The sequence below is a fragment of the Cetorhinus maximus genome, chromosome 12, assembly GCF_964194155.1.
Source record: "Cetorhinus maximus chromosome 12, sCetMax3.hap1.1, whole genome shotgun sequence".
Lineage (NCBI taxonomy): Eukaryota > Metazoa > Chordata > Chondrichthyes > Lamniformes > Cetorhinidae > Cetorhinus > Cetorhinus maximus.
The window spans coordinates 91,427,801-91,454,918 of record NC_135890.1 but is presented as its reverse complement, the minus strand read 5'-3'; the positions used below and the strand labels follow the sequence as shown (position 1 = coordinate 91,454,918).

The 27,118-nt window shown below is 38.5% G+C and overlaps 1 protein-coding gene across 2 annotated transcripts in view; it reads left to right on the top strand.

Moving 5' to 3' along the window:
- The window catches only part of ascc2 (activating signal cointegrator 1 complex subunit 2), a 61,920-nt gene that overhangs the window by 12,350 nt on the left and 22,452 nt on the right, over positions 1-27,118 (top strand). For both annotated transcript variants that reach the window (XM_078554097.1, XM_078554096.1), the window contains 12 exons: positions 1,009-1,167; positions 2,212-2,382; positions 5,207-5,336; positions 5,440-5,507; positions 6,392-6,502; positions 7,828-7,940; positions 8,547-8,621; positions 10,451-10,558; positions 16,765-16,833; positions 19,935-20,009; positions 24,032-24,221; positions 26,079-26,284. In XM_078554097.1, the coding sequence (XP_078410223.1) occupies positions 1,009-1,167; positions 2,212-2,382; positions 5,207-5,336; positions 5,440-5,507; positions 6,392-6,502; positions 7,828-7,940; positions 8,547-8,621; positions 10,451-10,558; positions 16,765-16,833; positions 19,935-20,009; positions 24,032-24,221; positions 26,079-26,284 (1,475 nt within the window). The remainder of the gene's footprint in view (positions 1-1,008; positions 1,168-2,211; positions 2,383-5,206; positions 5,337-5,439; positions 5,508-6,391; positions 6,503-7,827; positions 7,941-8,546; positions 8,622-10,450; positions 10,559-16,764; positions 16,834-19,934; positions 20,010-24,031; positions 24,222-26,078; positions 26,285-27,118) is intronic.

Genomic DNA, 27,118 nt, shown 5'->3' with positions numbered 1-27,118 from the left:
AAATATAGCAAACGTATCATCTGTGTATCAGAAATATGCAAGGGGTAGGAGTTTAGGGTCATTCCATTGAAGACATGTTTCTTGTGGAACCTGACAAAGATGTTGGTGAGAGCTGAGCCTAGACAGGATCCCATAGAAAAACCATCTATTTGGGCATACGTGCTGTCGTTAAATTGAACTCCATTGCTTGAGCTTTTGAGTTCATAAGTACAATGAATGCAGAGTCAAACAATGACAGCATGCCTACATCACCATGATATAGTAATGTGGTGCAAATGCCTGCAGCTTTCTTGAGCAGTACATTAGTGAATAGGCTGGAAATGTCGAACGAGCACATGGACACGGCATTGCAAGTCCTGTATGGTCTTTGCAAAGGTGAAGGAATCAATCACCGTGTATATGGAAAAACTTGCTCAGAATATGGTGTCAAACATTAGATGTGATTCTGCAATTGGACAACACTTGCTAAACACTCTAGATTGTGCTATGAATTACACCGACAACCAATTTAAGACTCAGTCGGGCTTACAGTATAGCTCACTTACGCATGCTAGAAGCTACGTATATTCGCACACAGGGCCTTGTCCTTTGCAAACAGAATGTGTCCATGCATTGCACCTTTCTCAACTAAACAAAAGTTTTGGGGACAGCCATTCCTTGGTTCATTCCCCATGATAATGCTGTGATCAGTCAGAGTTGACCTGCCTGGTTTGAAATGAAACCAGCTTGGCAGTTAACTGTTCCCTGTTTCTCCATGGCAATGCTTCTACTAATCAGCACCCTCTGCTCATGCAGTATAAATTGTTGTTCCCCTTTGAGATTTAGTATTCTTGTGAACCTGTCCTGATGAGTACAAGATGAAAAGCTTCAATAGCATGTCTCTTTTTTTCAGCAATATTCAAACTCTGTACTGCCAAGCGATTAAATCTGTATATTCATGATTTTTGTAAATCTAAACCTGTATTCAATACCAACACTTAAGGTTTGTTTTATTTCTCCAAAAAAAAGCATCCAAGCAGGAAAGAAGATCGTTACTTTGTGTTATACAAGCCCCCACCTCAAGATGGCACACTAGTTCTGGTGGAAGAATTTCTGGAGCGTGCAAATTTCATTGCTGGTGATCTGGATTGGTTGCTAGCCCTTCCTCATGATAAATTTTGGTGTCAGGTATTAAAATCCGCTTTCTGTGTCAGGTCATGTAATTTTGCAAGTAAATGTTCTCTTTTTAAATGTTGCAGTAGGCTTTTAAGTATTTGCTTCTGTTGAGGTGACAAGGCTAGTAATGATCAATCCATTGCATCTCATAACTACAAATCAAAGTGGTTATTAGGTAAACAGGGTAAATATTGTGCTGAACATGAGATTACTTGGATGATCTTGAATAAATGGCCACTTTGAAAAGTCCAGTTTGAGAAAGAATTACTGCAATTATTTTTAAATATTTACAGATCAAGACACTGGTAAAGTGTACATGTAGAAGAGTTGTATCTGAGTAGCATAACCTTAGATAGCTATGATGAGATTGCATTCTGTTAAGTCGAAGAAGATGATTTTTTTTTCACAATTTCTAAGAAAAAATTATGCAGCATTGATTTTCTTTCTTCCCTTCAGAATGTACAATAGCGTGAATAAGATAACATTTTAAACTGGAGTTTAAGCAAAGTTGTTTCCAAAAAGTTTCACTTGATTTCATGGTTCCACTAATTTTAGTCAAATGAACGAGAACTAACTTTAGAAAAGGAAGGTGGAAATGCATTGAATAACTTTTGGATTTAAGAACCAAATATTTTATAAATATCCCCAAAATTAAGATCCCAATCTCTTGATTTTTTAAAATTCAAACAGATCCCTGTTGATGTGTAGTTACTTGGAAAACTCACATGGGTTTATTGTTTATTGCAAACCTGCTACAATTCTAAATAGTTTGAGTGAGACTTAATTATGTTTATTCAGAATTACATATTTTAAGATTTTTTTCTCTATAAATGGAAATTGTTTTTAGAAGCTTGTCAGATTGTAATTAAGGCCCAATATTAGTGATGGTTCTTCAACAGATCCCCTGGGAAATGGGCGCATTATCATTGTGGCAAGTTTACATAGCCAGTTCCATTATAAATGTGGACATAAGGATTTGTAATGGAACAAGTTGATGGCAAAAGTGTAAAACTTTTTGTTGTATTAGAATCCAAATTCCTTTTTCTTCACTTTTAGGTTATTTTTGATGAAACTCTGCAGAAATGCTTGGACTCTTTCTTGCGTTATACACCTCGGCAGTATGATGAATTGGTGAATCCAAACCCAGCCATAGCAGAGATGCAAAACCGTCTCCATCGCAGTGTTTTTATGATCTATCTGAGGATGTCCACCCACAAGGAGTCCAAAGTATTGTATTTTGATTTCTCTCCAGGATATTTGTTTTTCTATAATTTTTTTAATGGAAGGTTTATTTGGCTGTATTATCACTACTGAATATAAATGTGACATCATGGACTGTTTCAGTGAAGTTTAAGGAAAATCAGCTGAGTAGCTCACATTTTTGCAAAATCAAGTTTTTTTTTGCCAATTTTGTGAATGCACAGTTCTGCAGCTGCTGGGCACCCTCCAGCTATTTATTCATTTGTGATCTTGAAAGTATCTGCAGGTCATCTGACCATTGGGGGTATTCCTGAGGATCCTGATGTCCACTTGCTACTTTCTAGTAGGGTTTCACTGAATAACAATCTTACGTTGTGGTTAATTGGACAGTACAAGCTTTACAATGAGGCTGCAGTCTGAACATTCACTGTATTGCCTATTTACCCACTGATTTCCAAGTTTTTTTTCTGTCTGTTAGGTTCCAAATTTCTAGGTCAGGAAAAATACACTGCAAAATGATTAGCAGATTTATAGATTTTTTGACATGTTGAAGCATGCTGTTTTAAATGTGTAGAGAAAGGCAGCTCACCACCTTCTCAAGGGGAATTAGGGATGGGCAATAAATGCTGGCCTAGCCAGCAACTCCCGCATTCCATGAATGAATAAAAAAAAACTCATGGCAATTTAGAGCAAAACTAAATCTAAATAGCAAATGGCCAAAGTAGCACCACAGGCGATTAAATAGCAATGAGTAGTACAGTGGGTTTCTCCAAATCAAATTGTGAAGGCAAGTGCAATTCTTAACAAATTCATTTCCAAACCTAAATACGTTTTTCACCTTAGCAGTATGTTTGTGTGAGAAGCACTTACTGTCCATTTCACGATAATACAGCAGGATGGAGATTAATGGAATTCTTCACCAATATTACATTGTTTAGGTTGTTAACTTAGATTAAATTAGGTTGTTTAAAACTAGTAATTGGAAATGTCAGTTTTGAACAGCTTTTATCATTTGCATGCTCTCTTTTAAATTATTTCAACTAGCAGTTTTAGCTCTTTTTTTAAAGCCAGCCTAATAAACTAAATCAACAAAATGAGGGATAAAGTAAACAACTAGCAATTTTAGGTGCAAAAATCCAGAAGAAATTCTGGAATGAGTAATTGCCAATTATCAATTGTCTTGGGTAATGAAACAAAATATTTGCATGAAACCTGAAGTTATCTGATTAGGCAAGTAAAGCTTAAGGAGTACATGATGTGAATATGCTACTCTAGAATGCATTAAGATAACTGCAGTGGAAGTACAAATTTCCCCACATTATATCTGAGAGACATAATTACTTTGAAAACATGTTGCATGTCAAAAAGCCTTTATTTTAGCATCTTATCACCTCACTACATTGCACAATTTTCTGATGTACATATTTAGCACTTGTATATTCTCTCTCATGTTAACTTTCCATCCACACCCAAATATGAATATGTAAATGAAAGACTAGCTCGTTCATCAAGTCTGTCCTGTACTGGTATGGTGTAGCTTCAAAATACCATCAGCTCTACACCTCTACAGCCATAAAATTTCCTAAGGGAGGAAAAGAATAGTAAAAACTTTAATCTAAATTGGCTCAAAAGAGGCACTGCAAAATTCCTCTCTGACCCTGAAAGGCAATCAAACAATTCCTGGGAGATCACAAAGTATATCTTGAATAACACACTTCTTTTTATATGTATATATGGATATATACGGATCTATTAGCCACTTTCCAGAACTTGTCCATCTTGCTTTTGAATGCTTCCATTAAATCCATGCTGGCAGCTTGTTTAGAGGTTATCGACTCTCTGCAAAAGAAGCCACATTTACAAACTAGTTTCTGCTCTTTCCATAATTTCAAAGTTTATTGGTTAATGGTAGGGCAAGGAAATCTAATTAATTTGTGACGGTCTTTATCTTATTAATTCAAATACACAGGAACAATGCAATGGAGCACAACCTCAGTACAATAGAATGATGCCATTTGGATTTGTACCTATAATCCTCACATTGCAGATTCACCAATCTCACGTGTTAAACTGTTCTCAAGAAAGATATTCGTCAGCTTTTCACAAGTACAGACCCTCTTGGTTATCACAATATCTAGGAATTTTATGAGTTCTGTTTGCTTATGTTTCAGTCCTCTTCTGTAGGTGAATCAATATTCATTTACTTAATGGACGACAGAACCCAACCAATCTGAGTGTTCTAGAAACAGTAAATCAGGATTGCTCATTAACTTTCCGTATTGACCCATGATCTACTTAGCTCTGTAAGCTGCTGGAGGTCCTGAGCTGCAAGAAGCAGCAGCTGTTTCAAGGAACACAAGTGGATTTAAGCTTTATTAGAACCATGACTGCTGCTCCTACGATAGATGTATAGCACTATCTTACGTTGGGAATTCCCTTGTGTCATTGGAACTGTTTCATTTGGGAAATTGGTCAGTTTAAAATGAAGACAGCTATTGAGAGGGATACTCCTGAAAAGTTTGAACAAAGATCTGGGTTAGAAATGGATTAATTTATGTGCTTTTGAGCACCCTCATTGGGCAGAGTCTATTAACTGCAAGTCACAAATATAACCCAATGCAATTTATTTATTTTTAGTTTTTAAATGCTTTTGATACCAAGTACATTTTACCATTCAGACTTAAACAAATCAAGTTATTTGAAGATTTGACTGTCATATTAGTCATTGGAGAGCTAATTTGATGAGACTTAACGAGCTCTACTCCCTATTTTGTAAAGTGGCTGCAAATAGGCACCCTTGGAGTTTTTTTCATTTTTTACAAGATTTTTGTTCATATTATTCTGTTAATAGGAGCACTTTATTACACCTGAAGCTTTTGGAGAAATAATCTATGATGGCTTTCTCTTTGACATCCCAAAAATCTTTGACTTGTGTGTAATATTTGGAAAAGGAAATGCTGCTCTCCTTAAGAAGATGATTGGTTAGTCTAAAGAAACTATATTTTATTTTTGAAAAGAATCAAATTAAAAATGATTTTCAGCAAGTTTCCTTTGGACTTTAATTGTGTTTCTTCTTATCCATAGGAAACATTTTCAATCAGCAACCAAATTACTTTAATGATCTGAATGAAACGGTGCCCACGATCCTTCAGGTAACAAAACTGATTTGTGCATGATGTGTTTGGTTATTTCACTATAAATGTAGCTTGGGAGGTTTTTGTAAGTTTTTATAATGAAAGCAACAAAACTGGAGGAAAAATAGCTGAAAATATTTGCATCTGGAAGATTGCTAAGGGAAATGTGTTTTTTTTATGAAAATTGAAATGAGCAAGAAGTAAAAAATGGTTACAACAAGAAGAATGGATAATGCAGAGAGCATTTTACTCTTCCCTATGGAACATGGGTTTGCATCCAATCCTGATTGAAGGCATTACCTCTCTGCTGACTATAGCTATTATGTGTGAAGTGAAGTAGGACATTCCCACCTGAATTTTTACAGGGCACAGTCCACAGCACAAAATAATTCCTCACGTATCAACACTTGATTACATACCTTGCAAGTGTCACAACCTATTCAGAAGGTACATTATCACCTAAGGCCTCCCCTGACTAGCGATGTTATAAGCAAGCCTTCCAATAGTACTGTTATTTCTAGAGAAATGTGGTTGGTCCTGGGAGAGTTGTAAGGCTTAATATTAGCAATCTCTTTCTGCAGAATGGAGAAAAGGCCATGCTGATGCCACGGGCGATTGTTCCGAGGTTGGGTTTAGGCAGGTTACTGAGGCAATGTGGCAAGAGCTTCACTTTAAATAACCTATGTCGTACTTTCTTTTGGAATGTTTGAGTGCAAAAGTAGCAGTCCACTCCTCAGCACTGACGTCCCTCTCCTTGAAGACCAGAAAAGGCACCAAAGTTAATCACTAAATAAAAAATGATGAACTGTGTAAATATAATAATGTCCAGTCATATATGCTTAAAATAACCGAACAATATTGGTGAATTTAAAGTTCAAATCAATTTCTCACCTTGTCTTTAGGTATGCGGTGGTATTTGTGAGAAGTGTGGCTTAAGATTGGAAAATCATTCCCATGGACCTCAGAAGATTGATGCCCAAACCAAAGTTTCACTCATGGATATGCCTCTACAGGTACTGCTCAGATTAAGATGTTGATTTTATTTCATTTCATAACTAAAACATGCATATGATAACTTTACCTCTGGAAGTGAGAAAGAAATCTTTTCTTTAAAAAAAGTTCTGGTTAATTATTTTCATTTCCTGAATTAAAGCATAAAATCTCTTCTATTATATATATTTTTATATGAATGTATAGTAACTTCAGTGCTTTTTATAGTAATAAATATTTCATTTACTTTCAATGAACAAAGAGCCCCTGACAGGCAATTAACTATATCTGATTACCGGATGAAAGCCTTCCCCCTGGAGCTAATTGCAACTGGGCAACCTGGAAGTGCCTTAACAGACTTAGGACTGGTGTAGGTCGTTCAAAGGTGTCACTAAGTAAATGGGGATATACAACCTGCCCGACAACTTGTGTATGTGGAACTGAGTCACAGACTATGCAACATCTCCTGCAATGTCTATCGTTAGAGGAACCCTGCACTGTTGTAGATCTTGCCGAATTCAACAACAAGGCGCAAAAATGTGTCCAGTTCTGGCTGGGCCATGTATAGACTGTCTGTGGACACGATAAGAAGAACAACTATATCTGGTTGATATTTTAAACAGCCAAACACATTACTCTTCTATATTGCTAACACTACACAGAGTGATAGTTTAGCTTTGCCTTAATTATTTTTAAATGTTTCTCCCGTTATGTGCATCCTCACTTACACTGTGCTGAGGCACATTGTTATTATCAACAGACTTACTACAGTATGCTTTGGAGGAGTGCTCTGTCATGAGTACATTTTTGTTTTGCATTGATGTTGTAGATCTTCCAGAAACATGAGGGATCTATCTTAATTATTTTATAATATCTACATGGAAAAAGTTCATCAAATCCTGCTATCTAGTTAGTAAACTAATGAACAAATAAATACATTCACCAAAATACATGTTGATACCAGTTCTTCCAGCATGTTCCACCACCTCGCTACAATAAACTTTTGCCTGATTGCCCATGTGTGTAAATGATTGGTGTAGTGATGTAGTACTTGGTTTAAGAGCTGGTGTTAACGTTTTACTTTGGGGAGTACATGTTTGTCTGATCTTTAGATTTATTGATTAAACAGCAGAGCTTGGTTGCACTCACTATTTTGTGTGGAAATTAAAAGTTGTGGGAACCAGAAATGTAAAGTACTAATTAAGTGTATTCTGGGTTAGAAAAGCCATTATTTCGAGACTTGCAGCTTATTCAAACTTTAGAAATTTATATCAGCTTTTTTTAGTATTTTAAACAAATTAGATTTGTATTTATGAATAATGCAATGGCAAAGTCTTTGTTCTTCCAGGAATTTAAGGATATTTTGCTGTATCTATGCGATACCTGTACGACGCTGTTTGCATTCTTGGATATTTTTCCTGAAGCTAGTAGGACAATACAAAAGCATGACTTTATTCATAGGTATGAAAGCATATTATAAAACATATGTCTTGAATTGGATTTTGGTTCTACTAAAATGTCATTTAATATTGCTTTTCTGTTCTGCATGATAAGGGCATCATTAATTGTAAACAACGTAGATTACTTTTTCTTCATCGTTGTATCCTCCTGAATTTTGCCCCATCTCTCAAAAATTGTAAGTGGTTCGATGACTTCTTCCCATTCTTCTCTTTTGTATTGCTTTTGAAACAACAAAACCTTTTGACTGTGTGACAATGTGGGTCCGCTCACTTTGGCTTTTTATTGTGATATTGGTGGTTGTTACTTTCCTCTTTTGGGGAGATGACCAAGTTGAGTTTGGAAATGTATTTTACAAAAAACTGTCAGGGAAGGCTCACCTTGTAGCTCTAGTTGATTTGACTTGGCACATTACATCAATGTGTTGTGATACCAGCGGACCGTCAACATTTTTATCTGTTTAATTTTAATGCAGGGACAGAACATTTTAACTAGCACATACAAGCCAAAATAGTTTAGAAATTTTTTTTTTAATGAAAAATTAAATAAGAATGACTAATATTGAAGCAATTTTGTCTGCTACCTCTCCATGAAAACTGTTTCTTGCAGATTGGCCTCATTTTATGAAGTAATTGTTCCTGAACTAGAAGATACAATCAAAAAGAGACGATTTGATGAAACCAGGTAAAATGTACTCCATGAAGGTTTAAAAAAATTGCTTGGGTTTGGATTTCCTCCCTTTCTGGTGTTTAATTTATTCAAACTTCATTGAGTCATTATTTTCCTTGAACATGCAGTGAGGAGAATCTGAAATTCTCCGATGCTCTATTCTTTGTGGAACTCCTTGACAAATTAATCTAGAACCACAGAATTTTACAGCAGAGAACTTGGCTGTTCAGCTCATTCTGCTGAGAACTATTCACTTGAATTGCTGAAAGGGAGATGTGTTGCCGAAGATTTTTGTCTTGCACATCAGGACAAACGCAAGAAGTTAATAACATTGAAAATAAAAGTGGAAAATTTAATCACATGCGGCTTCCTTTAGTCTCAGGTGATGCCAGGAGCCTGTATCTGTTCAGGAAGCTGGGCTGAGTTCAGCTGTCACTGGCTCCCAACTGGGAGTCTATGGTTCCCTGTTGCTTTCTCCAAGACAACGCCTTGGCCAATCAGAGTCGACTTGCCAACAAATCAGCGTCCTTTTTCCCTGTGGTATAAATTGTTGTGATCGTTTGAAATTTTGCAGTTTGGCAATCTTGCGTTTGTCCTGATGATTGCAAAATGAAAAGCTTTGGCAACATTTCTCTCTTTTCACCAATATTCAAGTTCTACCAAGGAACTATTCACTTATCCCTATTGCTGTCATCTTAACCTGCACCATTTTAATTTTTCTCATGTACTTACCCATAATAGCTTTTCAAAAAAAAATCCCATTTCCACTACAGTTTCTGGTCGGGCATTCCATGGGTTGAATTTTCCCGCTGGTGTCAGGAACCCGAAATTGGGACCATATGTTGATCCCTGGGCCGTACTTGTCGTCAAGGTACCTGCCATTGCAACTTTGTGTGGCGGGCTCCTAATTGGCTGCCTACATGTTTGCTGTCCAATTAAGCATGGAGGGTGGGTTTGCGAGGTGGGAGGCCCAATAAGAAGGTCTGCAGCACTGGTCGGCTGGCAGCCCCACCTGGAGTAATGGGCACTGCTGAGGCAGATAGGTGAGCGTGAGGGTGTCAGAAATCTGCTGAAAATTTAAAATGAAATAAGGTCCAGAAAAATGGCTTGGCCGCAACTGTGGCCTTTCATACTTGTGGCTCATTCATTGGGCCAGTGAGAAGAGGTCCCGATGGCCTTCCAGCCTGCCCCCAGGAGGCCACCTCCACATTGCGGCTAGCTTCCAGACTCCATTGGGGGCTGGTCCGACGCCAGGCAAATGCCAACGAATTCTGAAAATAGCCCCTAAGTGGGACCTAATTGGTCTAATTGCTTGCTTGTCTCCTGAGAGTGGGCTGTCAATTCCTGTAGCGGTCCACCCCTGGGAAACCTGCCCGAAGGTGGAAAAATGTCAGGGAGCCATTCTGATGTGCAAATAACTGAACTTCCCTGCCCACCTGCCTCTGCCTCCGTAGCAAAATTCAGCTCATGCCTCTGCGTTTTAAAAACAGTCTTCTAGCCCCTCTCTTGGTTCTTTTGGTGGCAGTTTTAAATTTATGCCTACTGGCTATGCCCTTTAGTTACCAATTCAGTAACCAGTGGAAATATTTCTCCCCCCTCTAGTACACTGACCCACTCTGGCACACGGTTTTTGTCTCAACTTTTGAAATATTCGGACTCATAAGATTATCAAAATATACTGATAGTAAACATTCATGGAGGCCTGAAAGGAGGAGTAGAAATGTTATTGTGTAAAGCAAGAACTAATGCAAGAGAAGTCAGTCAGAAGGTGTTACGAGCTGCCTGACTTTCTCATTTCACTGCCCCCAAAGCCATTAATGTTGTAAATGCATCTTTTTCTTCAGTTTGCAGAACGACTTGTGGAAGAGGCTCTCGCACTCTAGGAAAAAAATGATTGAAACTTTTCATATCATCATTAACTACATGTGCCTTCAGCCTATACTAGAAAATGGGTAAGGAAGCAACAAATCTAAATTTATTTATTTTTGTGTAAAACTATGTTGGCTTATTCACTGTAGATATGAGCTTTCCAAAGTAGACTTCAAATAATGTACATTTTTTTCTGAAGCTGTGGCTTTGTGTAAAGCTGAATTTACCAAATGCCAGTACATTTCCTCTGCTTCATCTATGGGTGTTAGCAAGCTATTCTGTTATGAGAGCATCACAGCCAAGTCTACTGTTACTATCCTGTTAGGGACCTTTAACATTTAAAGAAAATATCAGAACACCCAGAAATTAGCCAACAAAACTATGCCACAAGATTTCATGTTTTAAAGAAAAACTTTATTGCATATAAAGATAAATTAAACAAAGCAAGCACCACTAACTTAACACTATAGCTTATAAATATTTATGCTGTAAACTCAGTTCTGCTTTTTACTCCCCTCACCCGGCTCCCCCACCCAAGAAGTCCCTTATCTTGCGATATCTTTGAAGGTTTATTTACTTTTCCTGGGACCATCCCAAAAGGTATGCCACAGCCCTTGGAATTTACCTTAATTCTCCTTAGAATTCCAGCTATTCCTCCGAGGTAAGATTCTGTAGGGGTCCTTCCAGTAACATTCTTAGCTCAGTGACCCTCCACCTTTTCTTTTACCGACTGTGGATGCCTCAGCTCCTTGTTCGGGTTGTCGGCAGATCCAGCTGCCTTCCCACAGCTTCCCGAGCTAACTCTACCGATTGCCTTTTGCCACAGGATTCTGTGAGGACCATTGTAGATCTCTTCCACTAGCTGCAAGCTTAGAGCAAATCTTCCAGCTGCTTTTCCCTCACGAAATCCAAACTGAGATAGAGCCCTACCCACATTGTCTGGTTGAAATGCAGGCCTAACTGAATATCACCTCTTGTTCGCTCTCAATCTGGTGAGATGCAGTCACCAAAGTGAAGCTACAACTGCCTCTGCCTGTTCCCAAACTGAACTGCCTGTTTCTCACACAAATAAATCAAACAAAAGAGCTCCATCTCTAATGGAGTTTTACAGCTCTCTTTCCCAGAATTGCTAGCTTTTAGCTTATTTTATGGAGATAACAATAGACACCCTAGCTCTACTAAGAGGCCCAGAAATGGGTCATTTATGGTTCAAGTGTTTACAACACTCCCTCTAAACTTGTAAGATGAACATAGGTTAGCTTTTAACTTAATTAATTCCAAACTTGTTTGAATTGCATTTACATCAGAGCTGCTTATCAGTTTTTCTTAACTAGATGCCCCTATTTATCTACAGCTACGATTTATAATTTTAGGAGTTAAAGTTGTATTCTAAAACATGAAGTATGAATTAGATGTTTGCAACATTACGTTTAATTTTGTTCTTGCCTGATTTGCGCGCACGCACATTTTCTAGAAAGGATCGCCAGACTATGTTCATGACTGATTGGATTTTTTTTTTTTACTTCCAATTGGCTTCTTGGCCCAGAAGCCATCACTTCAGTTGTCCTGGCAGAGATTAGCCAACTCAGCTTGGCCCAGACTGAGATTTGCTGTGCAGAGCAGTTACCCACTAGGCCATCTGTCATCAGTCATGATTAGAGATCTCCTTCATTTCAGTTAAAATGAATCCCCAACAAACCGTCAAGGGCATCCCCAAAGTCTGGTGAAAACATTGTAGAGTTGGTGCTTGACTAACAGGCAATAGTTTGGAAGTTGGAAGGCAATTTACAGTTAGAAGCCTCAATGGGAGAAAGCTAAATGGGAGGAAATCGGCTCTACAATGTGCTGTCCAGCCAATGGTAGGATGACATTAATGGATGGTGTGCACACTAAATACCTAAAAGCTGCTGTTGTTAAGCGTGGAATAGAGCATAAATGATCTTTGAGAACTGGATTAGGAATTAATGACTGGCTCAGGCCTCCCTTCTGAAGCAAGTAAATAATATTTTGTTGAGACAACTATGTAAGCATTCAGAGCCTTGTTGTAGTTTCTTTCAAGAAAATGAATCCTGGTGAACCTGAAAACTACCAATAAATCTTAATGGCATCAGTGTCTCTTTGGTTGGCATTCTAGGTACAGCTGTCAGATGCTTTGGAGGAACACCAAGTAATCAGAAAAGAACAAGTCAAATTTTACAATTGAGTAATGTGCAGAGCACTTCATGATTTATGTGAGATTGTCAACCAACTTAAGTCTAAGGAAGCAGCTTGCTTTGTTTTAGTTTATTTTCAAAAACTTTAGACCATACTGCTTCCATGTAGTGCCTGGAAGCTGAGAGTACATACATTTGAATGGGATATGTACCCCAGAATCTGCTAAGGATAAAAGACTCACAGCCAATTTCTTTTGAAAGAGGGATGAGACAACTCCCCACTGTCACCTATTCTATATAAGTTTTCATTAATGTGTGAGATGGAATCATAAGGTGGGCCTCGGGTGGACCTGGTGCCCCTTTTCACATGATGTGTTGCTGACAGGCTTGCCTGTGTTTCTGTTGTACTTCAGTCATAGATTTAAACAATAAGATCTAGCGGTGGGTGCCGGGAAATGAGGTGGCAAGATGGAGTTGAAATGTATTGACTGGAAGTATTGGGGGCACCTGTCCCAAATTCGGGTTTGTATTGATCCCTTGGTGGCAGATTTAAGTTTGGATGCACTCTTTGAAACCGTGCTGGGGAAAGGCAAAGGGAGCTTTTTCATCTTTCTTCAACGGTGGCAAAGTTCCAGTGTTCATATGGTATGTGTGTCCAAAAATTTCTCTTTCATAGTTCAGAACTCCTGGGCATCCAGTGGAAGGGACTTAAGGGACTGCTGACCTTTTGAGATAAAGTAGCCTATTGGGTATCCTCATTTCCTGGCTCGAATACAATTGAACGACTGTCCATTGTTTTCAAAGTGCAGCTAAGGGAATAAAATAAGCCACTATTGAATGTCTAAAGTTTTATTTTCCACTGCTGGACACAAATTAAATCAAGTTTATTGTGTAAATGTATTGGCATTGCCTAAGTATATCTTTAAGCAGTTACATTTTTAATTCTGAGTTCCTGGAATATTCATGAAAATAACTCATTTAGTATTTTTCAGTTAAATTTTCTTTCTGGGAATCTTGCAACTTATGAAAACTTTCCACTAACACTAAACTTGAAGTATAAATCAGGAGTTGGCACCTGGCCTCATACCAAAGTTAATCAAGACTCCATGGATTAGTAGCCTTATTTTGTTTCACCTTAATAATACATGGTGTGCAATACTTGTTGCTGTTGCAAAGAGCCCAAGGCTCTTTTTAAACCTAATATAAAAGCAAAATACTGCAAACGTTGGAAATCTGAAATAAAAATAGAGAATGCTGCAAATACTTAGCAGGTCAGGCAGTACCTATGGAGAGAGAGAGACATATTCCAGATCAGTGACCTTTCATCAGAACTATTCTTATGCAAGGTCATTGACCTGAAACATTAATTCTGCTCTCTCCACAGCTACTGCCTGATCAGATGAGTATTTCCAGCATTTTTTTTTTGTTTTTACTTTATAAACCTACCTTATATCAGTGTTCTTTAGAAAAGAGTTTTTATCATCTTCCTTTTAGGGAGTAATTTGATCAACATTTGGATACCAGGCAACCATTGATCCCTACTGTACTTCATTTTCTTCTGACCCTATCTCTCTTAAGTTCATTCCTTGCCAGATGTTCACTCTGACCCCCCCCCTTCTAACCCTGAATGATCTGTCCTTAGCAGAGGCTTTTGATTTATCTTTCTACACACACATGCACATCTACAACTTAATTTACAGCACCCCATTCTCTATTATTAACTCCAATATAACCGTGAAACCCCACCCTCTCCATAGACAAAGTTGGTGCTTATAACCATAGTGGAAGGATTTCTGCCTAACTGATGCTGAACTTCAACAAGCAGCAATTTCTCCTTCTGCACCACAACCCCATTACTAAACACCGGATCATAAGATTGACAAGTCTCTGGAAAATTACTAGTTCTCCTCCTTCCCAAACACATGAATAGGACTGCCCCAATACATTACTTTCAGCCTGTTCATATCTCTCAGAATCTCTCCTTTTTCTGTGAATTTATACTTTCCTCCGTTTTCAGAACTCCACCTACATTCATGATTGCCTTCTGCCATTTTGATGTCAGGTTGTCTTGCCCGAGGCATCTCCTTTTTGAGATTTTTCATATGCTTTTGATTTTCACCCATCCCTCACCTTTTGTGTAGTCGCTCTCTGATTCTTCCTTTCCCATCCTGGAGTTCTCTCTACATTTTTTAATCAATGGTCTTTCCAAAGATAACTACTTCTATCAACTACTTGAGCTATGCTGCTTTATATAAAGAATATTCCTCTTTCACAGTGTCTCTCATTTGCTCTGATCACTCCCAGTGTTCACATCAGAGTTTCTGAATTGATTTTTTTTATCATGAACTGAAGTTTCTCTTCCATGGTAGATGATGGGACCCTTGACTTGTCCACCCCATTTTCCACTTTAAGAGACCCCTTCTCCTCATCTTCCCCACAACAAACAGCAATATGATAGCAGACCATATGTTCTGAGAGACAAATATTGGCTAGGATGTTGGTGATAACTTTCCTTCACTTTGAAAAGTGTGAATGTACCTTCTATGCCCATCTGAAGAGGGTAGATGAGGACTTGGTTTAATGTCTCACCTGAAAGAAGGCACCTCTGACAGTGCAGTACTCCTAGTATTGCACTGCAATGTCAGCCTAGATTTTGTGCTCAAACCTCTGGAATGGGGCTTCAGTACACAATCTTTGACTCGGGCAAAAGTGCTACCAACTGAACTGTGGCTGACATGCTCCAATTTCTGTAATTAGCTATAATTCCTTCATTTCCTCTATAGCAAACTGTGTTGGTAATGTGGGGTAGGTCTCTCAGGTTCTGAAATGCAGGATTAACATTAAAAATGCAGGCCCTTTGTAAGCACGTGTATAACTAGGCATTCAAGGAGCGCTCTCTTAAACAAGATGGATGGTGTTCCAGCCAGGCAGGAGCCAAGTAATGAGCTAAGTAATCCTGAAGCCTGAATTGAATTTTTGAACTTGAACCATTTTAAATGCACCCATGGATCATATTCATTATTTGTATTTTAAAGCATTTCCAGTAAATTAGTTTAAAACTATGTGGCATGGCATAGTATGTGTTATGTTTGCATTTCTGATTTGTATTCAGACATTGGTGCATAGAAACAGGAATAGGCCACTTATCCCCTAGAGCTTGTTCCACCATTCAGTGAGATCTATGATGTAACTCCATTTACCCGCTTTTGCCCCATATCCCTCAATTCATTTGGATAACAGAATAATAAGGTAACAGATATCAATGTCAGATTTAAAATTAACAATTGTTCCAGCATCAACTGTTTGTGGAAGAGAGTTCTAGACTTCTATCACCCTTTGCGCTTGGAAGTGCTTCCGAACTTAACACTTGAAAAGGTTGACTCTAATTGTTAAGCTATATCCTCGAATCCTAGACTCCCCAACCAGCAGGAATAGTTTCTACTTTCAGTCCTGCCTTAACATCTTAAACTTTGATCATATCACCATTTAACTTTCTAAACTCCAGGGAATACAACCATAGTTTGTGTAATCTCTCCTCTTAATTTAACCCTTAGAGAGGATTGTTGAGCTTTGTATTGTAGTTGAACATTGTACGGCCGCGTTTGCTGCCAATGCTGGGCAAGCGCAGTCTATTCTGTTGCTCCCTTATGACATAGCGAGTAACAGAGTTGGCAGTGGCCAGGACTAAAAATGGCACCACTCAAATAATCACAGCTATGTTTTCTCCCCTTGATGTGTTAGCTTTGATTATCGGGCACATCTGTTACTTTGACCCCTACATCTGCACTTTGTATTTGAAGACAACATTCCCATTCATCATTCCTTGTCCATGTCAATTTAATTTGTTATATTCACATAAGTAGACATTAATATTTTGCTAGGGCACTGCAACCACATGCATGCACAGATGTGTGCTAGCAGGCTGGGTGCAATGGAGTGATGTTATTAGCTTTCTGCGCATCCGCAGACTGGTTTCGGCAGCCATCTTGTGTTGGCAGGAGTTACACTGATATTGTAACAAAGCAATTCTGTTCAGTAGAAGAAGTTATAGGCAACTGCTTTAAAGAGATAATTGTCATTACAGTTTTTTTCTTTAGTAATAAGACTTTTCATAGTTTTATTTTTCTGTTATGTAGATATGAACATATTCTGACTTTTATAGAAGATTTCCTTCAGATCTTTACAGCTCTGCTACACCAGAAGAGGTAAGGGCGCAGTCAAGCTCTGGAAAGTTTACAAAGAATTCCATCAACAAAGTTTTTATACACTGCTTCTAATATGTACACTCTGTTTAGAGCAATAACTACAACTTCCATTTATATACTGCCTTAAACGCAGTAAGACGTCAAAAAGGGACATTTTAAAGAGTGTCGTAATGTAGGAAGGAGAAGTTTAGGGAGGAAATTTCAGAACTTGGGACCTAGATAGCTGAAACCACAGCCACCAATGGTGGAGCAAAGAGAGTTTGGGTTGCACGAGGGCCCAGAGTTGAAGGAACACAGAATTCTTGGTGGGCTGTGGGGCTGGAGAAGGTTACAGAGATGAGGAGCGAGACCATGAAGGAATTTGGCATGAGAATGTTGAAATTGTGGTGTCGGTAAATTGGGAGTCAGTGAAGTTCAAAGAGCAAAGGGGTAATGGGTGAACAAGGTGTGGTTTAGATTAGGAAACAGACAGTGGAGCTATGGACGAGCAGAACTGTATGGGGAAGGAATGGAGCCAGCCACAAGACCATTGAAATAGTCGATCCTGAAAGTAACAAAAGCGTGGACGAGGGTTTTGGCAGCAGATAAGCTGAGGCAGGGGTAGAAATGGGTGATGGGTGGAAGTAGTTAATGTTTGGCAGTACAGAACTTGCGTATTACTGAAAAAAGAGACACGCCGTCAAGGCTTTTCATCTTGCATCCATCAAGACAGACTCTCAAGAATACCAATTGCAAAAGGAACATCAATTTATACTGCTTGAGAAGAGAATGCTAATTGGTTGGCAAGTGGACTCTGGTAGAGGCATTGCCATGAAGAATGCACCAGGGAACAGTTAACTGTTTAATTTCAAACTGGATAGGTTGACTCTGATCAAGGCATTGCCTTGGGGAATGAACCAGGGAATGGCTGTCCCCCAAGCTCTTTTTCTAATTGGAAAAGGCACAATGCATGGACATGCTCCTTCTGTCTGCAAAGAACAGGGCCATATGTGTGAATATATGTGGCTTCTAGTACATGTAAATGAGTCATACTGCGAACCCGACTGATAATCTTAATGGATTGTGTCATTCTTAGCACAATCAGGATTGTTTAGCAAGTGCTGTTTAATTGCAGAATCACAATCTTGGGCTGCTTGGGTATGGTCATTACTTGCCTATTGCAAACAGCCGAAGGGACATGCTGTTTGATATGATCCGCCAGTCGTTGGGAACACGCAGCAGGTCAGACATCTGTGGCAAGAGGAAGATGTTGCAGATGAACGGCTCATAAGGGGAAACAAAGCCAGGGGAAAGGTAGGGAGAAAAAGAATGGCCTGCAATTGGGCCTATTATTAGGTAGAAGACAACTGAATACATGATAGAAAGGATAATGGTGCAAGACAAAAGAAAACAATATTTATGAAATTAGAACAGAAGATTATTTGAGATCCAGAAATTGTGAATGGTTACAGTGAAATAGGAGTACTGGTGAAAATGAGAATAATGTTAAAGTCTGAAGTTGTTCAAGTCAATGTTAAAGTGGGACTGGCAAAGTGTAGGAAGCCTAGGACAGAGAGGTCCAAATAGGTTTGCTCCATAGTCTGAATAAATCGATAAAATATATACTTTTCATTTTAGTATTGTTGACACATTAGTTTATGGAACAACTATGACTTGACTTTTGGCAACCACTGTTTATCACCCTTGCCTGCCGATGTACCCTTCTGTCACCTAACGTATGAGAAAAAACATATACTTGCATTACTGGAATAAAGAGACAACACAAAATAAAATCTGAATGTTTGTTTCAATTTGAGTGTGTCAATAAAATCTCATTATGCAATATTAATACATATATTAACTGCAAGGAAATTTCAGTACTTGGAGCATATATACTCAGAGCAATTCTGAAATATTAATAATTCATCTTTTTGTCTATTTACTGAAACCGTGACACAATCCCATACCGAGGATGTAGAATTCCCAGTACTCAACTGTGATTTAACCCTTGATAAGTTTTCAGTCTTTTCACACATTAATTTTTCTTTTATGAATACCCTAGAAGATCAAGGCCATGAGTTCATTTATAGTTGGTATCCACAATGTTCACTACTTCAAGCACAAAAAACTGCATTTAAACCCCTTGTAATTTTTAAATAGTCTGCATTATAGGCATTGAACTATAAATTTTTAGTGGCCGTGCTCCCAAAGTCTGTAGTGGAATTGCAATGGACAAGGAATTGGGTACCTTAAGAGATGTACATTGTGGATTTACATCATTGGTTAAGAAAATCAAAGCATTTCTACCCATATAAATTCTTGTGTGACTTGGACTGTATTCTATATCGTAGCATGTATTTACAAAAGCAATTTAAAAATTTTTAAGAAATCTCAGTGTGGAAAAAAAAAGCACAACCTACCTTGGTAAATGCCTTAGATGTAGTGTCAGATTCCCAAATGGAACGTTGTGAGTTTTAGTACTGGTGGTGGTTGTTGTGCTTACATGTTAATTTTGGGGAAGATACTCCATTGCTCAGCATAACTCTACATTCACAATGTACAGCGATAGCTGAATATCTAATTTGGTGGATGAGAGAAGGGGTGGTGTTGCAGGACTAGTTCTATGCTAGAGTCTTGTATCTTCTGCTGATTAATGACTGAGAAGCAGTGGTAGTTGTGAAGAAGAATTGCATGCCTATTTCTTTTGTTCACTGGGTTGAATCTTCAGCTGCAGATGGCAGCAGTAGAAATCTGCGAGGGAGAAGCAACAAGGCAAAAAATAAATCTTTGCAGTTTCTGTGAACCACAATGTACCTTTCCAAGCCATGACAGATGTTCAAAATTATTTCAACAAAATTGAGAAGGGCGCATTCATTAAAACCTGTTATTTTTCTTTCATCACTCCAAAAAAGCAAGTATATTTTCAGAAATGTTCACTGATGTCATTGTCTTTGCTTACTACTCATATCTGCCTGTTCCAAAATGCTATTTTAGGTATAATCGTAACAAATTATTTAGGTTAGTTATCTATTTTCAAAATTGTAAATGCTATAGCTGTACACAAGAAATGCATGTCGTCAAAAAATGTGTTGTTACATCGAACTTCATTATTCCTTACACAGATTCCTGACGGACTATGATGAGCAGTTTCCGGTGGCTGATGATATCAGCCTTCTACAACAAGCATTTCCTGCACTGTATCCTTTCATCTGTGGATTGGAAGTTTGTGACAACTAAAATTGGAATTTCAGGCCTAGGCTAAGACTGGAGGGAATAAAAAAAATTCTATACTTTTGGTACTAAATAATGTGGCAAGATAAGTGTGTAGTGCACTCATTGGCTGTCTGAATCCCTACCCACATCCGCTCCATTCTGCTTGACAGATTGACGGCAGCTTCAGCCACTGGACTGCAGGCTGTGTTCTCAGCTCAGATGCAGACATTCTCCTAACCCACACTGCATGGCCGAGCTGTTAGCTTGAACCATGATGGATACTGGTCCAAACCTTAATAAAGACATTGCAAATGGCTGTGTGCGCCTCCACCAGTGACTGCGCTATAGCCACCTTTCGCAAGGGTATTCTACAACTTGCCCAGTTGGCTAATCGTTCTGTTGCTCCTAAAATACGCATTAATTTGCAGTCTGCACTCGATGGGTGGAATGCTCACTTTTGACTAGCTTTTCCAAGTGCATGGCCGCTTCCCTCACCCCCTTATCCCCAGCATGTGCTTATGTGCTTCCTTCAGTTGGTGCTGCCTAGCACCCAGCCCCTGGCCTGACCCGCACTGGAGCCCTTGCCCCAGCATCATACTGAAAAGCAGCCGGGAAAAAGCAACTTGTCTGTGTTCCACCCCGCCCTACACACACACACACACACACACAAACAAATGCATGGCACATCTTCCTTGATGTCCTACAGGCGATGCTCATGAGCGCTGCACAAGGTTGTTTGCACTCATCTTCGAGTTCCCTTCAAAGCTCAGGTCACCAGGTGTACGCCCCTTATGTAAAGTTGTGAAATGCATCAGCATGTAATCAAACCAATGTCCCCCTGGTGATCCAGCGGGGAAAGATGATTCTGGCAAGCAGGGTTTATAATGAAATTGAAATTAGGTTCCTGACATGCAGCAGTGGGAAATGTGGCCTTCCATTGATGGGTGGAGTGGACAGTCGCAAATTGGTTCCACGACGGCATGAAACCGATTTTTGGCCTTCACGCAATATTATCCTGCCCCTGTCCGCCATGACACCTGCCGCCAACAGGACCGGGCGATTCCACCTGTACTTTTCCATTCATGATACCATGATAGAAGTTTCTTGGCAACCCGTGATTAAACATAGTTGGAAAATATTGCAAGTTTCTTGTGCAGTATAATGGTGAATGGTCATTATGCCTGACTTGTAAAGTATATTAGCACGTTAAGAAAAAGATATTGAATATGTATTACAGATATTGGAAAAGTATGCCTAAAACAATAGTACAAACATGTTCAAAACAAGCCCTTTAATAATATGATGCGCATAAGTCCTTGAACTCTAACCAGCATTTTTAGGTTACATACATAAATTTAATGTTTTTAAAAGAAAGAAACATAATGAAAGACTCAGAGCAATGACGTGTACTTGAAGCTACATTGAACAGCTCGATAATATTCATCCTCCGTAAAACTCAACCTACTTCTGCATCTGTCTTTTGAAGAAATCTGTTGCCTTTTTTTTCTATTTCCTAAACTTCCATATCAGTAGTGCAGTCACCAGATCCCCACCGTGCATTTGCCTACCCACAATCTGATCATGACTGGCTGAAAAATCTTGTATTTTCACAGTAAAAGCAAGGATATGCTTTTAGGAGGAAAAATTATGTCAATTTCTGTGACTTTCTTGAGCATTATATGAAATGGAAATGGGGAGGAAAGTGATTTGCAGTTCTAATGAGCTTGTGGCACTCATATTCCTTAAAGAATAATTTATTATTGAACTGTGTTATGAGTATGGAATAGAAATTACTTGGAACACTCTTACAAGCCACTCATTGAAGTGGCATTAGAGGATGTTTTAACACGGGAACATATTAATCCTGCTGTTATGATCCATAGTTGAGGTTATCCCTAGACAAGCCTGATCTCAGAGTGGAATCCAGCTTGATCGGTCCTAACTTTTATTTGTTTGTTTAGATACTTGGGAGAATGGCTACTGAACAGAGTCACCGGAGTCATTTAATGAACTTTTAACAAAAGAATAAAACATTTATTAAACAAGAAAAGATGAAATATATTACAATACTCCTTCACCCACAACTATACAGATATATACAGATTTGTAAAGATAACACAAGTTACAAAAGCTACCTTACACTCTAATGTCCACAGTAATTACACAGTCCATGTACCAATAGACACCCTGTGGTCAGACACACCACACTCTGAAACCAAGTGACAGATGCCACCTCAACCAGATGCTATGGATCTCTCCTCAACTCCCCCCAGACTTGTCACACTGTGAGCCAATCAGTCTCACTGCACTCCGTCTTTCACCATGAGGGCTTCCAATCTCCATTCTCCAAGACCTCGCCTTGGAATCTTCTCCTAAACCGACGCTTTCTTTCAGGCACCTTCCGCAAGAGTTCAACTCCAGGGTTTCAGACTCTCCTGATGTTCCTCTCCCCTGGGTCACCACATGCATTCAAGCTGTCTTCCACGCATTCACTCTCACCGACTCAGCGTTAACAGTACACCACTGCGTCACATGCCCATAGCAAAGAATTACAAACCTTCAGCCATCTCTTTGGACATCCTTGCCTCTTGCAAGCTGTTCTCACTTTAAATCTGTTTTCTGAAGCTTTTGACCCTTTAAATCTGAAGCATGGAGCCTTTCTCTCTGCCCCTCACTCTTAACTTCACTTAACAGGTTCCTGTCCTTCCTTTGACTAAAAGGTCGGCTTGGGACTTTCTGCTGTTCCATTCCCCTGGATTCTTGGGGTTTTTCTTTTAGCTTGGGATTTACTATCTGTGCTCTTTGCTCCAGTCTCTCCTGGCAGCTACTTTCAACCAACTTTAGCTTGCGATTCACTGTCTGCCCCTTCTAGGTTGCTTCTGCTTGACAGCTGTCTTCAAATCAACTGAATTCAAAGCTACTGTTTCTTTAGTTTTTCTGTGTCTCTCTATGGGAGGGACCTGCCTCTCTGGGCCCCTGTTGCTGGGTAACAGCCCAATTCTTCTGCTCTTGTTTGTTTACCTTAGCAGCAACAGTTGTAAAAACATCATTAGAAATGCAAGCAAGGTGCTGTAAACTGGAGGAACAGCACCTCACCTTCCAATTAGGCACTTTACAGCCTTCCAGAATTGACATTGAGTTCAACAACTTCAGATCATGAACTCTCTCCTCTATCCTTACCCTCTTTTTATCCCCTTCTTTCAATATTCATTCTCATTTCTTAATTTTTAATTTTTAAATTTTTATTTTTTATCCACTTATTTTTACTTATTTTCATTTTTATTCATTGACAATAGGATAAAAGTTGGGGATAAAACAATCTTTATTTCCCACCACCGTCCCCTCACCCCAACCCACAAAGACCATCTGTCACTTGCTCATGTTGTTCTTTCCAGAGTGCTTACCCTTGTCCTGCCATTATCACATTCTGCTTTCTGATCTTAATGCCGCCATCAGCACCTCCTTTAGCCAGTATCAGTATCATTAAAACCTCTTTGTCCTTTTGTCCATGACATCTCTGGCAATCTCTCCTTTGCCTCCACCTATCACTGGCATTCTATCCAGCTTCACCTGCTCCACCCCCCTTAAACAGTATAAGTTTCATTACATTTTTACTTCTCTTTAGCTGTGAAGAAGCCAAGGACTTGAAACGTTAACTTTTTTTTCTCTCTCCACAGATGCTGTTAGACCTGCTGAGTTTTTCCAGCATTTTCTGTTTTTGACTCACAAATACCAATATAAATTACTTAAACTATCTTTTTCCTAACACTGTAAGGCAACTGAAATTAATTTATAGATTTGCAATGGACTTTTATAATGTACGTCTAGCAACAAATTGAGAGAAAAAAGTTGGTGCAGTTTTTAAAAGTCAATATTGTAGAGAGCAGATTAATTATTTTTGTATAAGTTCTAAATATATGAAAATCTTTTTTAATATCTACTTGTTTCAATCATTGAGTGTAAGGTGTGCATCTTTGACTTGTATTTATCTTAACTTAAACCATAGTGATGAAACTAGAACCTCTTATATCATCAAAGCTGTTGACAGTGCCTGGGAAGCTACCGGCAGGAATAAACCTACTTTTGCCACAGGAAATGCTGGCATTTCACATGCTTTTGATACTAGTCAAGTTTCAGCTGTAAATGGTGAAACAGAACAAGAACTTAAACAACCGGAATTTGAAAATGATGATTATGTAAGTACCAAATAGGATAAGTTTAGTATCTTCTCCTATTGGTTTTGCAGGTTTATCGAATGAGAAACTGAACTTCACAGATTAGGCAGTTAACTGGTCCTAGCTGCCAATAAAGGTGTAATTGACATTAGTAGCCTTGGGTTAAGGAGCAAATAATTAGAAAGTGTTCCTGTTCCTGATTACTTTCAAGTGACCATTGCCAAAAGTGTACATGTGAATGTTTGGTGAAGTCAAGATTAGAATTTTATTGCCACTGTGATTGAATAGACTGCACTCACTGTCAAGGCTCACGTAATCTGGAATTATTCCATGGATGGTGGGCCAAATGGCCGAATCCTATGCTGTAACCATTCAATGATTCTGTGCCAGATGGAACCCCTCTGATACCTGAAACTTGTTTCCAAAGGAACTGTAGCGCACCGAGTTAATCAAATTTTTCAGCAGATGTTTAGAGCTTTGTTCAAAGTAACAACATCTAAGCTACAGAGAATCATAATTATCATAATATGTTGGCATGTTATTATTGTGTATTTCTGATAGATCACAAAGTTACATCATATGAACATACGAATTAGGAGCAGAAGTAGGCCATTCAGTAAGATCTTGGTCGATCTGATTGTGGCCTCAACTCCACATTCCCAATCCTCCAATAACCTTTGACTCCCTTGTTTGTGAAGAATCTATCGATGCCTTAAAAATATTCAATGACCCTGCCTTCACCGCTCTCTGGGGAAGAGAGTTCAAAACACTCATGACCCTCTGAGAGAAAAAAAATTCTCCTCGGCCTTAAATGGGATATCCCTTATTTTTAAACTTCCCCCTCTAGTTCTAGTCTCTCCCACAAGGGGAAACTTTCTTTCAGGGTCCACCCTGCTAAGTCCCTCAGGGTCTTGTATGTTTCGATAAGATCACCTCTCATTCTTCTGAATTCCAATAGATACAGGCCCAGCCTGTCCAAACTTCCACATAAGATAACCCCTGATCCCAGACTTTAGTCGAGTGAACCTTCTCTGAATTGCTTCTAATGTATTTATATCCTTTCTGAAATATGGAGACCAAAACTGGACACACAACTCAGATTCAGTCTCACCAATACCCTGTACAACTGTAGCAAAACTTTTCTACTTTTATATTCTATTCCCCTTGCAATAAACGACAACATTCCATTTGCTGCACCTGCATGCTAGCTTTTTGTCATTCATGTACTAGGACACCCAGACCCCTCTGTACATCAGAGTTCTGCAATCTGTCTCCATTTAAATAATACACTGCTTTTTTATTTTTCCTGCCAAAGTGGACAGGTTCACATTTTCCCACATTTTATTCCATCTGCCAAATTTTTGCCTCCTCACTTAACCTATCCATATCACTTTGCAGGCTCCTGGGGAAAGATGTTCAAAATAGACAAATGCTCTTCTGAAATTAAATAAATTGAGAAAGGGGCTGAGAACAAAACTAAAGAAGAATTCTCAAGTTCAGATTCAAATTTTTATTTGACAGCTTATGTGCTTTAATTGGCAGGTTATTCTCTTTCTCTGTTCATGATTTCTTTCTTCATGACAATACTACAGTGCTTCCATCAACAGAAGAGTACAATTTACACCATGACAAATTTACAAATCTACTTTCTATTATAAATCTGGGTGTAGGAACTTATAATTAGAAAAATTGATGTGAAGTGCATGCAGACTTAAAATGTTTAACATGTTAAATTATTTTTGTTAATTTAAAAAATAATATGTTTAAGTATTTTAGTATGCTTTAAATTAAATTTAGTCTAGATTAATAAATGTGTCAGAGTAGATTGGAGCTATCTACTGAAATTGTGTAAGCATTTATTCCTATCTTTTTAAATAGTGTGCAGGTGCAACGGCTGCCAAAATAACAGGAGTCGAGTTGGAATCTTTAATTTCTCAGGTGAAGGACATTCTGCCACACCTTGGGGAAGGCTTCATTCTTGAATGCCTGGAAGAATATAATTACGATGCAGAAAAAGTAATTAACAATATCCTTGAAGATAAAATAGTGCCTTCCCTTTGCAAACTAGACAGAACTCTTCAGAGGTAAGAAATCAAAATACCACTGTGAGTTTCCATTTAAATGCAAAGTCTTATGCATACTTCAAGCTACATGACTTTGAATATTTTGTTATATTATGGATAAAAAGAGATTTAGTTTCACTTTGTGGTGAACATGTTTCCAGCATGGGCCATAGTTCAAGTTTTCCTGCAATTCTTCTTTCACTAAAATTATTAGGCTGGAACTATGCTTGACTTATTGGCTATGATTGATTTCCCAACAAGAACCAGATTTTTTGGTAATTATGTTCACACCAGTGCCTGAGTGCATTCAACAAAGTGTTCAATCGCTTTTGTTGTAGTTCAGATTCTCTAACTGTATCTGGTATCTGGATTCTGTTTAAGGAACCTGGATATGTCAAATCCATAAAAAGTTTATGTTGTTTTCACTATTTTACATAACTGGACACCGCTAATACAGTTCATCTGAGTGTGAACCACTGCTGTATGTGGCAAGCTCAACTGTGTCTGAATAATATCTTATCCATAGGGTTGTTTTATCATTATTTTAAAAGTCTATAATGTGCAATTTCTTGATTGTTGCATTTACTTCCCATTACTTCAGCTGTCATACTTTGTTGATTTGGATCAATGTAAAATAGCAGCAATTCACCGTTGAAGAGGCAGGAAATGTATAAATCATAAGCAAGGACTTGATATATTTGCTGAAGGAAGTACATACAATTTTCCATATTGCATTAGTGCTGTTTTTCCTTTCCCACTCTTCAGCATTCAGTATCTTTTTAATATTTGAAGAAAAGCTCCAGCACAAATTTTCATAAACATTAATTAGGTAAAGTTTATGTTGATTTTTTTTTT